At 40.8% G+C, this 15,792-nt stretch overlaps 1 protein-coding gene across 2 annotated transcripts; it reads left to right on the top strand.

Moving 5' to 3' along the window:
• The first annotated feature begins 50 nt into the window (after positions 1 to 50).
• On the top strand, positions 51 to 15,231 carry impdh2 (IMP (inosine 5'-monophosphate) dehydrogenase 2). 2 transcript variants are annotated; one of them, XM_047610189.1, is made up of 15 exons: positions 51 to 390; positions 1,721 to 1,769; positions 2,804 to 2,905; positions 3,467 to 3,541; positions 3,835 to 4,041; positions 5,020 to 5,107; positions 6,283 to 6,482; positions 6,570 to 6,660; positions 7,892 to 7,987; positions 8,370 to 8,441; positions 12,259 to 12,402; positions 13,359 to 13,503; positions 13,605 to 13,748; positions 14,710 to 14,793; positions 15,010 to 15,231. In XM_047610189.1, exons 1-15 carry the CDS (start codon positions 293 to 295, stop codon positions 15,029 to 15,031), a joined length of 1,617 nt encoding a protein of 538 aa, XP_047466145.1. In that variant the 5' UTR covers positions 51 to 292; the 3' UTR covers positions 15,032 to 15,231. The 2 variants fall into 2 exon arrangements, with proteins under 2 accessions (XP_047466145.1, XP_047466153.1); XM_047610197.1 differs by lacking the exon at positions 8,370 to 8,441 and having other exon boundaries at positions 56 to 390.
• Positions 15,232 to 15,792: the final 561 nt, after the last annotated feature.

Below are 15,792 nucleotides of genomic sequence, written 5' to 3'. Positions count from 1 at the left end.
CGACGAGTGGCGCGAGGCTGGTCGACCGGATGTGACGTCGGGAAGGAAGCGCTGTCAGATGAGAGAGTGTGATACACGTGTTGGCGGACTAGCCTGATAGCAAGGAGGTCAAAATCCCGGCGCCAAGGAAGCAGGGAAGGAAGAAAGACAGAAAGAAAGTCCTCGGTCTCTGGTCCCAGGCCAGTGTGTGTGTTGTGTGTGTGTGTGTGTGTTCCTGTACGGAGTCGCTCTCGTAGTTGCTCCAGGTGTGTTATTGAGAGGGAGGAGGAGGGGAGGGGGCTGTGCGGACGCCATGGCGGACTACCTGATCAGCGGGCAGACCGGTTACGTCCCAGAAGACGGTTTGAGCGGACAGCAGCTGTTCAACGGCGGCGACGGGCTCACATACAAGTAAAGGCACCACACTATAGTCACCGGTCCTCTCACCGGCCGGAAACACACCTGGTGGCGCTAGTTTCTGGTGCTAACAGCAGCTAATTAGCTCACACAGCTCCATAGTTTACCCAAAGCACAGGAGCAGCAGTGCTTCAATGACAGAACTCCTTATGTGCATATTAAAGGGAAAAATGTAAATAAAACAAGTGGGAGAAATTGAAATATTACATTTAATTACATTAAAACCCCCAAAACAACTGAATGTGCTGTGGGGTTTCTCCCATTTCATCATCCTTTGAGTTTTGGATGTTGCTTAAGCTCAGATGCGCCAGTTCATTAGGTTCACAAGCGAATGCATCCTAATAATAATAATAATACATATTATTTGCACAGTGTACAAAGTAAGACAGGGTTTTAAATACGCAACAGACATTAAAAAACATTAAAAAACTACAAATATAACACACCTGCACTAAATCCATCCACCTGATACTGTTTCAACATGTTTTATTAAAATGCAGCATATGTACCTAATGAAGTGGCCAGTGAATGTGTGACACATATGTAGAGTTTGTTCTCTGCATTTAACCTTAACATGTATTTAAACACACACTTGAAGCACATGTCTCAGTGCCTTGCTCAAAGTTTCAGCCGTGGACGTAGAAGGAATTAGAACCAGTGACCTTTCAGTGCCTCGTCCTCAGGATAAATACACAAGTAAAATACAAAGATGAATAAACATTAAGTTGAATTTCCCAGCAGATTCTTCAGCCTGAGTCAACAACTTAACTCTAAACCTTAACGCGTGGTTAACTCCGCCGTCCTGTCAGCGTCTGTGTAAAAGTTTATATTAGGTTTATATTAACTTGCACCTTTATAACCTCACACTCTTGTTTACATCTTTTAAGTTACACATTTCCAGAAAAGTACAAAGTATAAAACAGTGTATTGTGAATTACAGCTCGTTGGACGTTAGAGGGACGACACGTTCCTCCGCCACTAAATTTAGCTCCTGTGTTGTTTTGCTGAACTTCTCTATATTTAGATCATGAGCTGCTCTGTGGAGACAAACACTTCAGTCTGTTAGTTTACAAATAATTACATAGAACCAGTTATTCTTTTCATTTTCCATAATTTGTCCATTGATTATGAGAAAATGATTAGAAGTTTGATTATTTATGAGGCAAAGATGTCAGTAATTTAGCTTCTACAGCAAATGTGAGAATGTGACATAATAAATAAAAAAATATATATTTTACAAATGGATTCAGGAAAACACTCACTGGCCAGTTTATTAGCTACACTCTTTTATTTGCCTTCATGTTGGATCATGTTTCTCCTCCAGTGACTTCCTGATTCTGCCGGGTTACATCGACTTCACGTCCGACCAAGTGGTGAGTCTGATTAAACCAATCGTGATCTGATCAAGCCATTTTTTCCCCATCGCTAGGCTAGTTAACTGGTGTCTTCATGTTCGTTGCTTGTTGGTAGCTGATTGTTAGCCTGATGGTTGGATTTTCAGTGGGATTTGGCTTCTTAATGTGTTTTGCCTCATATCATGGCACAAGGGATTCTAACATCTTAACCTGTGTATTAATAAATGCATCCGCCCCTAAACCAAAACATGTCAGCTGGAAGTGTGGAAGTACTTTACACTGCGCATGCTAAAGCTAAAAGCTAGCCGCATATGTAGCAAAAAGAGGCCATGTTGTTTTATGTTGTTGTCAAACCTGAAAAATAAAACGTAATTTAAAGCTACAGACGTTAGAATAGAGTCAGAATCTACAGCTGGAAAAATGAGGCTGGGTCAGAGAGAGATTTATTTAATTGTTGTGCAAGGTGGTAGCAGGAAACATAGACTGTATATAAAGATGGACGGTGGAGCTGCTCCTCTGAAGTGAAGCCAAAGCAAGTAGAGCTCCCCCTGGTGGCTGGTTGGAGAATAGGTCATAAGGTTTCTGTCAATATGGATTTTAACTGACTCTGTGATTAGGTAATATTTAAGCTGGGTTGTCCGAGCTTTAGCGTGCTAACATATCAGTCAAGCGTGACAGACACTTTCATGGGAAATAGGGAAACTTGTTCAATTATTGTTTATTTAACTAAGTAGTTATAAACTCACTAATGAGTCAAATAATGTGATTTGCTGGTGAAGTGGATGCGTCGTCCTCACAGGGACATGATTTCCAAGAAAAACACCATATTATTTACATTTTATTAGTGAAAAATAAGTGTTAACGTCTGTGTTTGTTTGTATACGTTTTGTTTTAGGTCCTTATTTGACGCTATAGAAACAGGATGTGACATCATGGCGACTGCCGGTTCCATATTTATATACAGTCTATGCAGTGAAGCTCTTCACCAGAAAGTTATAAGTTTGTTTGCCCACAGATTATTCATTTATTTATTTATTTTGTTCCTTGTCCAGGACCTGACGTCGGCGCTCACCAAACAGATCACTATGAAGACGCCCTTCGTGTCGTCTCCCATGGATACGGTTACCGAGGCCAACATGGCCATCGCCATGGCAGTGAGTACGACACGCGTGTGATACAAGGTTTTATCTCCAGGAGGAAATAATGACGAAGGACGGATGTAGAACATCTTTGATCAACGTCTGCTTATTACTTATTTATTTTAATCTTCTGTACTTCTACAGACTCATGTGTTTTCTATATAGTTTTATGTCCAGTTGTTGGTGTAACTCTTCCTGGTTTTTATTTTAAATTTGTGCCCAAACCTAATAAATTTATTTAATTTTACTATTAAATCTTTATTAATATTTTTAAAAACGACCTGGATTAATTAATTAAACAGCAGCTGATCTTATCTGATGCTGCAGGCAAAGAAAAAACACAGACTTATTATTATTATTATCGTTATTATCCTAATTAGGATTTAAAAGAATCTTTCCAGACAGTTTGAATCAGTCATTTCTTGGTGTAATCCTGCACGGTTTAAATTTTAAAATGATTAAATCCGGTCTTTTCTCTCCAAACATCCAGATTATTTTATTTAGAAGACGTAAACCGATGTTTCTGTAGCTTTGTGTTTCTAAAACGTGTCTTTTTCTCTGTATTTTTTTTATCAGTTAACCGGCGGCATCGGCTTCATCCACCATAACTGCACTCCTGAGTTCCAGGCCAACGAAGTCCGTAAAGTGAAGGTAGCCTCGGTGTCCGTCTCCATTCACGTCCTCTCGTCTTTCATTCATCTTTTTCCCTCTCTCTTGTCTCTCACTGTCCCGTCTCCATTTTTATATGTTTCTGTTTTTCCTTTTTTTAACATCATCTCTCTTTCCTGTGCGTTTCTAGTTAGATCCGTTAGAGCAGCTTCTCCTCCGCATCCTTTTTTTTATTCCTTTTAAAACCTTATTCCACCCTTGACTCTTCCACATCCCCATCCTTGTTTTACCTCCCCTCCTCCCTCCTTTCCTCCCTCCTTTCCTCCCCCCTCCAGCGCTACGAGCAGGGCTTCATCACCGACCCCGTGGTCATGAGCCCCAGCGAGCGAGTCCGCGACGTCTTCCAGGCCAAAGCTCGTCACGGCTTCTGCGGGATCCCGATCACGGACAGCGGCAAGATGGGAGGCAAACTGGTGGGAATCATCTCGTCCAGAGACATCGACTTCCTGAAGGAGGAGGACCACGACCTGCCGCTGAGCGAGGTGACTGGGACCCGGGTTTATTCCAAGCAGGAGGCAAAAACATGTCTGGAAACGTCACTAATTAGTTTGATGCTCGATGAACGAACTCATGAGCTCTGATTCAGAATTCCTAAGTTTCGAGTTGAATTTCTAACTGGAACTTCCCCCCAAAGTCTGATTTTCTGCTCAGAAACTCGTAGAATCGAGTTGAGTTGAGTTTCCAAGATGGCCGCCTCCTGTGTAAACAGCAATTAGACTTTAGATAAACAGGGATTTTACTGCGTTAAAGATAAATAATGAGATGAAATAGGATAGAATTAATAATAAACAACTATATGTACAAAGATTATTGAATTGTAACAGTGTTGGATATTTCTCAGGGTTGTAAACAGAGGAAGTAGTAAATGGTGAGAGTGTAATAATATTTATTAATAGCGTTTGAATATTTTTTATAAGTTTCTGCCTCGTAGATTTCATCACTTTAAATAATTCTAGTAAAAAAGAGTCGGTTCAAGTTCACTTTACAATAAAAAGCATTAATTTAGTTTAACATTATAGTAATAATATCAGTTAATATCAACATATGAATGTAAATATTGAAGCTTCCACCACCAGATTCATGGGGGCGGCCATCTTGTTTTCCAGCTTCTGTAACTGTGACGCCGATAACGAATGTGGCCTCATTCAAAGCTTCTGACCTTCAAGGTAAATGGAAGAATCGTTAGAAACCGACTTCACATGTGACCGGTTTAAGGAACCGCGTCATTACGACGTGTTTCAGTTTTATCTGTGAAGCCCAGACACGTTTGAATGAATCTATTTTCTCAAAGCTGCACAAAAAAAAAACGAGATGTGAAACTAGAGGGAATTTTTTTTTTTTTTTTTATGGAATGACCACAATTTCTAAAACTACCTGATCACTTCCGTGTCTTGTTTAACGATGAGTCAGTGAGAGAGTTTGCGTCCGCGGCTACAAGACTTTTCTTTTCATCTCGTCAGGTGATGACGAAGCGAGAGGATCTGGTCGTGGCTCCGGCTGGAGTGACTCTGAAAGAAGCCAACGAAATCCTGCAGAGGAGTAAGAAAGGTGAGGACGGACGACGTTTTAGATCCTTTAACCAGAAACAGCCACTAGGTGTCGCTGTTTCCTCCTGATTTCACCATAACTTCCACTGATCAGCAGCAAATTCAAAGAGTTTTGTTGAGGAACCTTAATTTTACATATATTTTAAAAATATGTCAGTGAAAATTGTAGTAAAATTGTCAGTAGGTCAATGATACATTGTGGATAAATTTACTACCCTTCTCCTACTGCTGTAAAAATATATCCGATAAATATTTTTAATTTTTTTTGGCTTAAATCTGTTAATCAACATCAATACTGATCAAAACTATTAAATATAAAAAAATACAGTAAATTAACCCTTTAAATTCCTTTTTTTTAAAAAAAAAAAGTCACAATATGTGGAACAATAAACACAAAATGACTTATTTTCCATATGAAAATAAAAGATTGGAAACAGGATATTTTTTACCTGATATCACAGTCTTGGTCATGATTGGTCTATGTAATAAAAAATGGTCCAGTTTGGTAATTAACTGTAAATTTACCAGGTTTGAGCTCTTCTGAACCGGGAAATATCATCAGGATTGTAAAATGTAATTATAATGGGAGTCAATGGGGCAAAAACAGGAAGTTTTAATAAAAATCTGATGCTGCACAAACACTAAATATGCATTAAAGTCACTGACGTCACTAATCTTTGACATGTCCAGGACTGAGAGAACAGGTAAAAAGAAGATTTTTGATGTTGATTTTTCCTCATATCTGTAACTTTTTTTTTTTTTTTTTTAATGCATTTAAAGGGTTAAAAAATTACATTTTTTTTGGTGATCCAATTTTTTTTAATTTCAACTTTACGGGCTGCAGCACATTAACGCAGTGTCCACATGGTCAATGCATGAGATGAGACATTAATGGAAAAAAAATAAAATAAAATAAATGTGAATTTTAATGGAAATCTGATGCTGATTAAGTCAATGATGTCGCTAATATCCGACACGTCCAACACTGTGATAACAGGTAAAAAAGACAGAATAAGTAATTGTGTTTATTTTTCCCATATTGGTGACTTTAAAAAAAACAAACAAACAAAAAAAAGGCATTTAAAGGGTTAAAGAATTTAATATTTTAAAAATATTTAGTAGTTTTGATCAGATTAAATTATTAATTATTTCTTTTGCCTCGTCTTCCTCCTGCAGGTAAACTTCCCATCGTGAACGAGGAGGGTTCCCTCGTCTCCATCATCGCCCGCACAGACCTGAAGAAGAACCGGGACTTTCCTCTGGCGTCCAAAGACTCTCGGAAGCAGCTGTTGTGCGGCGCCGCCATCGGGACCCACAACGACGACAAATACCGGCTGGACCTGCTGGTGCAGAGCGGCGTGGACGTGGTCGTACTGGTAAGAGAAGGAGAAGAGTTCATGGTTCTTATGGGGAGAAGAAAGAGGTTCTGCAGACGCTGACGTTGCTTCTCTTGCTTCTCTCAGGACTCGTCTCAGGGAAACTCCATCTTCCAGATCAACATGATCAAGTACATTAAGGAGAAGTATCCCAGCCTGCAGGTCATCGGAGGCAACGGTAACTACGCACCTGTGCTCTTTAGCTGAACGCTGCTAAATCAGGCCGCTAACGCTAACCAGGTCCGTTACCATAGGAACAACCTGGAGACTGGTGTAGCCGACTCGTTTCAGCCGTTCACCAACTTTCTCGAGACGTTTCTTAAAATTTACTTCCAGTTTGGGAAAAGGACCAGGAGACTTTTTTTTTTACTTTATTTTTTAATTTACATGGAGAAAATCCAGATTGATTCATTTACTTAAGTGTTGAACGAATGTAAACATGTATTTAGAGCATTAGAACGTCAGAGACGTCTTCATAGGGGATGGGAACCATAACGGTGCCGATGTTAACCAGACCAAACCAGGAACCTTCAAGCTTCATTTGGAGTCTTTAATTAGCTTAGCATCCTTAGCTCTGGAGTTGCATGGATGGAAGTGAACCTGCAACATGTCTGAGACCAAACGTTTGTCTAAAGTTTGTCTGGACTTCACCTCTAAAGATGCAACAAGGAGGAAAACACCTGGAATTAGATCCAACATCTGACCACACATAGCATTAGCATTAGCATTAGCATTTTATTAAAGGACCAGAGATGTAGCGTCTCTGATGCCTGACAGACCCCACGACTCTGGTTTATTATTTAGTTTATATTGGTTTATTTATGTCTTAGTTGTATTTACATTATTAAATCAATATTCTGTTCAATTGCACATCACAAAATGCCTTAAAAATAAAAAAATGCTCTGTTTTTGGACAAAATTTGCATGCCTTCATTCTTTAACCATATCAGACCTACTCTCCATGGTAACTCCTTTGTAATTCTTACTTACGACCTAATTCTTTTTCTATTTTTTAATTCCTATGTCTATGTCTGGTTCACGTATGTTCTTCTTTTCTATCCTGAGACTCTTGGACAAAACAATTCCCTGTGGGGATCAATAAAGTGATCTTGAATCTTGAATGTTGAACTAATAAACCAGTTGTGCTCAGAGTTCATGCACAGATAGACCTTGAAGACCACGTTAGACCCTGATTAGACCCTGAGAATGTTTCCTGGATCGTCTCTAAATTGTCTCAATAAAAACCTCGGAACAGGAACAGGGACACAGTTAAAATGTGCTGACGTTAGCAGATCTGGTTCCTGGACCGATGAAGGTTAAACCGCGCTCTTGTTTTTTTATCGTCTTGTTCGTATTTAATTGCCGTCGTTTATAGCTTCTCTCTGGGTGTCTCCCCCTGTTGGCGACAGTGGTGACTGCGGCTCAGGCGAAGAACCTGATCGACGCCGGCGTTGACGGCCTCCGGGTCGGGATGGGCAGCGGCTCCATCTGCATCACGCAGGAAGGTGAGTCGCCCACAAACGCCTCTTCTTCGCTTCTGCACCGTCCACACGCCGTCCACACGCCGTCCAGGCCGGAGGTCTGAGGACCGGAGCCACCGAAGGACACGGGTTTGAATATGCGGTCGAGGTTTTGGTTGGGTTTGCTGGACCTGATCCGTCAAACAAAAACTCTCTGTGTGGATGTTGTTCATGTTGCGTTCAGGGGCAGTGGTTGTTCATAGCTCTGAGTTTGTTGGGCTGTGGTTTCGTGTCTGTGCGTCTGGTCTTCATCTTAACTTCATATTTCTTTTTTTTTTTTATTAATTCCTGTCTTGTCGTCTTCATCTTTGTGTCTTCTTCCTCTTTCCACGTTGGTGGTTTGTGTGGTTCGTTCGTCCTTGTCCAGCTCCTCTCAGTGTCCCTCCAGCTATAAAGCTCCACAGCCCCAAAACCCCCACCACTGTAACGGGATTCTCCAGTAAGTTCCCCTGAAACTGGCTTTGTGCTGGGACTGGCTCCTCCATCACAGCGTCTCTCCTCCCTCCTTCCTTTCACCTCGTCCTCCTTCCTTTCACCTCCTCCTTCCTTTTACCTCCTCCTTCCTTCCTTCCTTTTTTCACAGCCTGCTGCGTTGATGGGCTTAACAGCTTTGCATCTGTAGATGTAGAACGTTTGGAGAGACACGTCCTCGGGGGTTTTGGGGTTTTGCTTGTTCCTGCGTCCAAACTAATCTGTTGGGATGTTCTGGTCTGACCACGTTTCAATCCAGTCCAGTGTTTGACAGCTGAACACCTCTGAACCATAGACCCTATATATAAATATATAAATACTATAACTCCACCGGTTACAGGGAAATGTTGGATTATACACAGAACTTGGTTTATGGAGCAGTTGGCATGACAACTGGGGGTCACATCCTGTTTCTAAAGCATCAAATAATGAACTAAAAAACAAAACTTAAAACAAAGGAACTGCCTCCTGAACATTCATCGACATTATATTAACCACCTGAAATGACAGAAACCATCCTTGAAAATAATTATTTCTAGCGTTTTTTTAGTTTGGACCAAGTTCCGCCCACTAACATGGAGGGGGAGGAGCTTATGACGTAGACTGAAGCCACCAGGGGGAGCTCTGCTAGCTTTGGCTTCACTTTAGAGAAGCTGTAATGGCGTCCTCTTCATAAACACTTTATTTTTTCAACTAATATAAAGAAGAAACTACGTGGTAATCATCCAACCAATTAGACAAATTTAAACTAGTCTAATGTCACATTAAGCCCCGCCCACAAGGTGATTGACTAATATTGCATCTCAAAACTGGAATAAATTTTTCTTGGTTGTCTACAGGGGTCAGTTTTTTTGTTTAACGTGGTCGTAGCGCACCGCTCCTCATTGAGTCACATCTCAACGTTTCACGTTTTTTTTTCAAATGTTTTGGCAAAAAACTATAAGTTAAATCAAAATGGCTGTAAAACAAAACTTAAAACAAAGGAACTGCCTCTTGAACATTCATCGACATTATATTAACCACCTAAAATGACAGAAACCATCCTTGAAAATAATTATTTCTAGTGTTTTTTAGTTTGGACCAAGCTCCGCCCACTAACACGGAGGGGGTGGAGCTTATAACTGCAGCCTCCAGCCACCAGGGGGAGCTCTACTAGATTTGGCTTCACTTTGGAGGAGCAGTAATGGCGGCGTCTTCTTCATAAACACTTTATTTTTTCAAATAATATAAAGAAGAAACAACGTCGTAATCATCCAACCAATTAGACAAATTTAAACTAGTCTAACGTCACATTAAGCTCCGCCCACAAGTTGATTGACTAGTATTGCATCTCAAAGCTGGAATAAATTTTTCTTGGTTGTCTACAGGGGTCAGTTTTTTTGTTTAACGTGGTCGTAGCGCACCGCTCCTCATTGAGTCACATCTCATCGTATCACGTTTTTTTCCCAAGTGTTTTGGCAAAAACTATAAGTTAAATCAAAATGGCTGTAAAACAAAACTTAAAACAAAGGAACTGCCTCTTGAACATTCATCGACATTATATTAACCACCTGAAATGACAGAAACCATCCTTGAAAATAATTATTTCTAGTGTTTTTTTTAGTTTGGACCAAGTTCCTCCCACTAACGTGGAGGGGGTGGAGCTTATGACCTAGACTGCAGCCTCCAGCCACCAGGGGGAGCTCTGCTAGCTTTGGCTTCATTTTGGAGGAGCAGTCGTAGCGTCCTCTTCATAAACACTTTATTTTTTCAACTAATATAAAGAAGAAACAACAACAACGTCAACATTAGACAAATTTAAACTACTCTAACGTCACATTAAGCCCCGCCCACAAGTTGATTGACTAGTATTGCATCTCAAAGCTGGAATAAATTTTTCTTGGTTGTCTACAGGGGTCAGTGCATCGCTCGTCATTGAGTCACATCTCATCGTATCACGTTTTTTTTCAAGTGTTTTGGCAAAAACTATAAATTAAATCAAAATGGCTGTAAAACAAAACTTAAAACAAAGGAACTGCCTCTTGAACATTCATCGACATTATATTAACCACCTAAAATGACAGAAACCATCCTTGAAAGTAATTATTTCTAGTGTTTTTTTTAGTTTGGACCAAGTTCCTCCCACTAACGTGGAGGGGGTGGAGCTTATGACCTAGACTGCAGCCTCCAGCCACCAGGGGGAGCTCTGCTAGCTTTGGCTTCATTTTGGAGGAGCAGTCGTAGCGTCCTCTTTATAAACACTTTATTTTTTCAACTAATATAAAGAAGAAACAACAACAACGTCAACATTAGACAAATTTAAACTACTCTAACGTCACATTAAGCCCCGCCCACAAGTTGATTGACTAGTATTGCATCTCAAAGCTGGAATAAATTTTTCTTGGTTGTCTACAGGGGTCAGTGCATCGCTCCTCATTGAGTCACATCTCATCGTATCACGTTTTTTTCAAGTGTTTTGGCAAAAACTATAAGTTAAATCAAAATGGCTGTAAAACAAAACTTAAAACAAAGGAACTGCCTCTTGAACATTCATCGACATTATATTAACCACCTAAAATGACAGAAACCATCCTTGAAAATAATTATTTCTAGTGTTTTTTAGTTCGGACCAAGCTCCGCCCACTAACACGGAGGGGGTGGAGCTTATAACTGCAGCCTCCAGCCACCAGGGGGAGCTCTACTAGATTTGGCTTCACTTTGGAGGAGCAGTCGTAGCGTCCTCTTTATAAACACTTTATTTTTTCAACTAATATAAAGAAGAAACAACGTCGTAATCATCCAACCAATTAGACAAATTTAAGCTAGTCTAATGTCACATTAAGCCCCGCCCACAAGTTGATTGACTAGTATTGCATCTCAAAGCTGGAATAAATTTTTCTTGGTTGTCTACAGGGGTCAGTGCATCGCTCCTCATTGAGTCACATCTCAACGTTTCACGTTTTTTTTTCAAATGTTTTGGCAAAAAACTATAAGTTAAATCAAAATGGCTGTAAAACAAAACTCAAAAGGTCAGATCAGAACATCCCTCCTCCGCCCACATGCCACTGACCTGATCTCTGGTTTGGGACTCGGACTGAGACGACGTCCATTTGTGTCTTTTTTTTTTTTTTTTTTTTTTTTTTTTGGTTTGTGGTTGATGTAAAGTCCGATTTATTTCTAATACTTTAACTAGTGGTGTCGCTGGCAGCCACAGGGTGTCGCTGGTCTGAGGTGTCGGTGTCGCTGGTCTGGTTGGAGTCGTCTTTATTGGTTATTATTGGTTAGTAATGAACGGGCCGGGTCCTTCTGCTGAATCTTGGCATCTTGGATGACGAGGATTTGAGTGTTTTGGTAACAACGGTACTTACCAGAGTTCACAGGAAGCAAAACCAGTTTTTAAAAAAAAAGGAATCGGGACGTTTCTGTGTTCGTTGGGTTCTCTCACCATTTAAGAAAAGGAAAAAAAAGAAAAAGATTATTTGTTGGAGTCTAATTGGAACCTGTAGTCGGTGTGTAATTCCACCGCGCTGAGATCTTAGAGCTGACGTGGTCTGTTTTTTTATCTGCTGACATGTCAAGTTTAACTTCCTCATTTAATAACGGAAAGAGACCTCCGATCCTTCGCTCTGTGATTCGTATTTATCACCACGTCGTCCTGAGACTGTCGCCACGTGCACGTCCATCAGAGCTTCTCCTCCGACGAAGCCTCATTGATGTCGTCTCATCAAATTAAGTGAATAAACTAACAGCAGATGACCAACTTCCCCCTCTTGTCGTCTCTCTTCTTTCTCTTCCCCCTCCACCAGTGTTGGCATGCGGCCGACCCCAGGCCACCGCCGTCTATAAGGTGTCGGAGTACGCCAGGCGGTTCGGCGTCCCGGTCATCGCCGACGGCGGCATCCAGACTGTCGGACACATCGCTAAAGCTCTGGCTCTGGGCGCATCCACAGGTACCGGGTTTAGAATATAATAGTAAACAAAATCAGCTTCCATTCTCATTATCTGGGTGTTTCAATGAGATTTTACTCAGAGTAACGTGTTTACATGCACTTAAAATGTCCAGTTAAAGTCAAATTAGGGCAATAATTAGTTTTTTCACGTGCATGTAAATGTGAAATACTGAGTTTCTTGCAATAAATGTTTTAAATGTTAAAAACTCCGGCCTCAGGTTTTTTTCTAATGTTCAAATTTTGAACCTTTCTAGAGAATAAACATCTCGAGATGAAATCATCATTTAGTTTATTGTGTTATTGATGAGATTCAATACATTTCTCTCTGAGATAGTAGATGAAAATGTTTCATCAGATTAATCTAAGCGTTGCTGTGGGTTAATTTCGATTAATCGCGATTAACTATCATTAATTTTTAATCTATAATAATTTCATTGTGCACGATTGTGCATTGTGCGCTAAAGTTGTCCAGTTAAAGTGAAATTAGGGCAATAATTTATTTTTTCACGTACATGTTAATGTACCGACTGACAAAATCAGATGTGAAATAATGAGCAATAAACGTTTTGAATGTTAAAAACTCCGGCCTCAGGTTTTTTTCCAATGAGAGAATAAACATCTCAAGATGAAATCATCGTTTAGTTTATTGTATTATTGATGAGATTCAATACGTTTCTCTCTGAGATAGTAGATGAAAATGTTTAATCAGATTAATCTAATCTGTAATATATTATAATATAATATAATTTCATTGTGCATGAGCGCACAGACTCCAGAAAGAAGCGAATATATCTGAACTTAACACCTTCAACAGTTTCAACTTGAAACAATTCAACAACTTTTTGTGTCTTTTGCTGCAACAAACTGAATCTGCTGCAGATGCTTCACTGGGTTAAAAATTTTAATCAGATTAATCGTGACGATAACCTTATCAACCTTTTCCTCTGCGTGTCCAGTGATGATGGGTTCGCTGCTCGCCGCCACCAGCGAAGCTCCCGGCGAGTATTTCTTCTCCGACGGCATCAGGCTGAAGAAATACCGCGGCATGGGCTCCCTGGACGCCATGGACAAAAACCTGGGCTCCCAGACCAGATACTTCAGGTACAGTACAGACAATTCTTACCTCTCTGGCTTTTTACTGATGAGTTGGTGGCAGTAGAGAAGCTGCAGACGATAATCTGCTGTTTCTTCTCCATTTACAGCGAGTGTGACAAGATTAAAGTTGCTCAGGGTGTTTCCGGAGCGGTGCAGGACAAAGGCTCCATCCACAAGTTTGTTCCCTACCTGCTGGCCGGCATTCAGCACTCGAGTCAGGACATCGGAGCCAAAAGCCTCACGCAGCTCAGGTAAAGATACGTAAAAAGTAGACGAAAGAGAACCCAAACAAACACGTGAAATCAGAAATATTAGACTCGTTTATTCAGGAAAAGGAGCCGATGTTACATATTAGTGAGGTTACAAGATGATTTCAAGGCATCAGTGTGATGAGACTCCTGGTTCCTGGTTTAGTTTCTAAGAATCAGGGATTTGTCTCATGTTTGTGTTGAAGTGTGTGATGACAACAGATGAAAGGAGCTTTGTGAGGAGCTCAGAAAAAGAGTTGTTGTTGCTCATCAGGCTGGAAAAGGTTCCACAACCATCTGTAAAGAGTCTGGAAGCCACAAATAATCCACAGAGAGTCAGACAGATTGAAGACGACTGTTCCCCTCCACAGGAGTGGTCCACCAACAAACATCACTCCATCATAGTGGGAGAGGAACCAGAGGAACCCAGGGGAACTTCTAAGCAGCTAAAGGCCTCTCTCACATTGGCTGATGTTCATGTTGATGAATCCACTCAACAACCAAAGACACTGCTCTCTGTCCACAAAGAACATGTGGGACAATGTTTAGTGGACATATGAGACCAGAGTAGAATAGTTTGGTTTAAATGTTTGGAGATGAACCAACACTGCATTCCAGCATCAGAACCTCATCCCTCCATGACACATGGGGGCGCTAATGTCCTGGTTTGGGCCTGTTCTGCTGCATCTGCTCATCATTGATGGACCAATGAACTGTGAATTCTACCAGTGAACTCTGAAAGAAAATGTCAGGACATGAGTCCATGAGCTGAATGTGAAGAGAAACTGGGTCATGGAGGAAGACAAGGAGCCCAAGAACACCAGTGGTTCTCCAGAAGAACCAGATGAATGTTTAGGAACAAGTCAAAGTCTTGACCTTCATCCAGTAGAAATGTAACTGCATTGTGTTGTGACTGTGTTGTTGTGTTGCTCAGATGTTCAGGTGTGTTTCTTTCCGCCCTCAGAGCCATGATGTATTCTGGAGACCTGAAGTTTGAGAAGAGAACGGCGTCGGCTCAGATGGAGGGCGGAGTCCACAGCCTGCACAGGTACCGGCTTTAACTCCTTAACTGTCCCTGGATCTAGTTTCACATTTCATTGTCTTAGAAATTCCCGGTTTCATGTCTGGCCTCAACCACGGTCTGTTAAACTTCCTCTTTTAGCTTCAGTCCGTGTCTGAACAGGAAACCTCACCGTTGGTCGTGTGATCCTTTTTTTATTTCTCCTCCTCCTCCCTCTGACCGACTCTTCTCTTTCTCCCACAGTTATGAGAAACGTTTGTTCTGAGGCGAAACGCCGTTCACTACGTCCTCTCCTCCTCCTCCTCCTCCTCCGAGGATCATCAGTCTTCCTTCCAGCGTCATCTATGCATCGCGTGTTTAGATTTTAATCGACCAGTGCACGTACGACTGAGTCGGATCTGAACTTTCATGTGTTTTTTCTTGTAGTGTGTCTGGTATTAAACAAAAAAAACTAACAAAAAAAAACATAGTCATTCAGTAATAAAACTGTTTTTCCACAAACTGCTGCTGTCGTCGTCTGTTTTGGCTCAAGAACCTCATTGGGAAAAATCATTTTTAAAAAAAATTATCAGCTAAACAAACTCTGTTTTATTTTAATTTATAATCCAGATTTACGGCTCTGCTACTCTCCATCTAACCCCACTGCACCAGAGACGATTTAAATTACTTTGCCAATTAGAATAGAATAGAATGACCTTTGTTGTCATTACACATTGTATACAGGGTGTGTACGTGATGTCACAGCTAGAGAAATCTCCATGGTTACGTCCACTGAGTGGAAAAAGTTGACAGCTGAACATGGAGATTAGCAGCATTAGCTTGAATCGTCGGCTTTAATAGCGTCCAAATTGGAAAAACAAAACAAAAAAAAAGGTGAAGAGCTCTTGTGCGATTGACTGAACCAACAGATTTGAAAAGCAGTCAGAGATATATTTTATATTTTTACAGATAATCTGCCAAAGAAAAGAGAAGTAAATGTTTCACTGCATTAGAAGAAACAACTGGAATCCAGACACAGAAACCTGG

The sequence above is a fragment of the Mugil cephalus genome, chromosome 1 (assembly GCF_022458985.1).
Source record: "Mugil cephalus isolate CIBA_MC_2020 chromosome 1, CIBA_Mcephalus_1.1, whole genome shotgun sequence".
NCBI classification, from domain to species: domain Eukaryota; kingdom Metazoa; phylum Chordata; class Actinopteri; order Mugiliformes; family Mugilidae; genus Mugil; species Mugil cephalus.
Note: the sequence above shows the minus strand (reverse complement) of the source record. Positions and strands in the feature narration are given on the sequence as shown.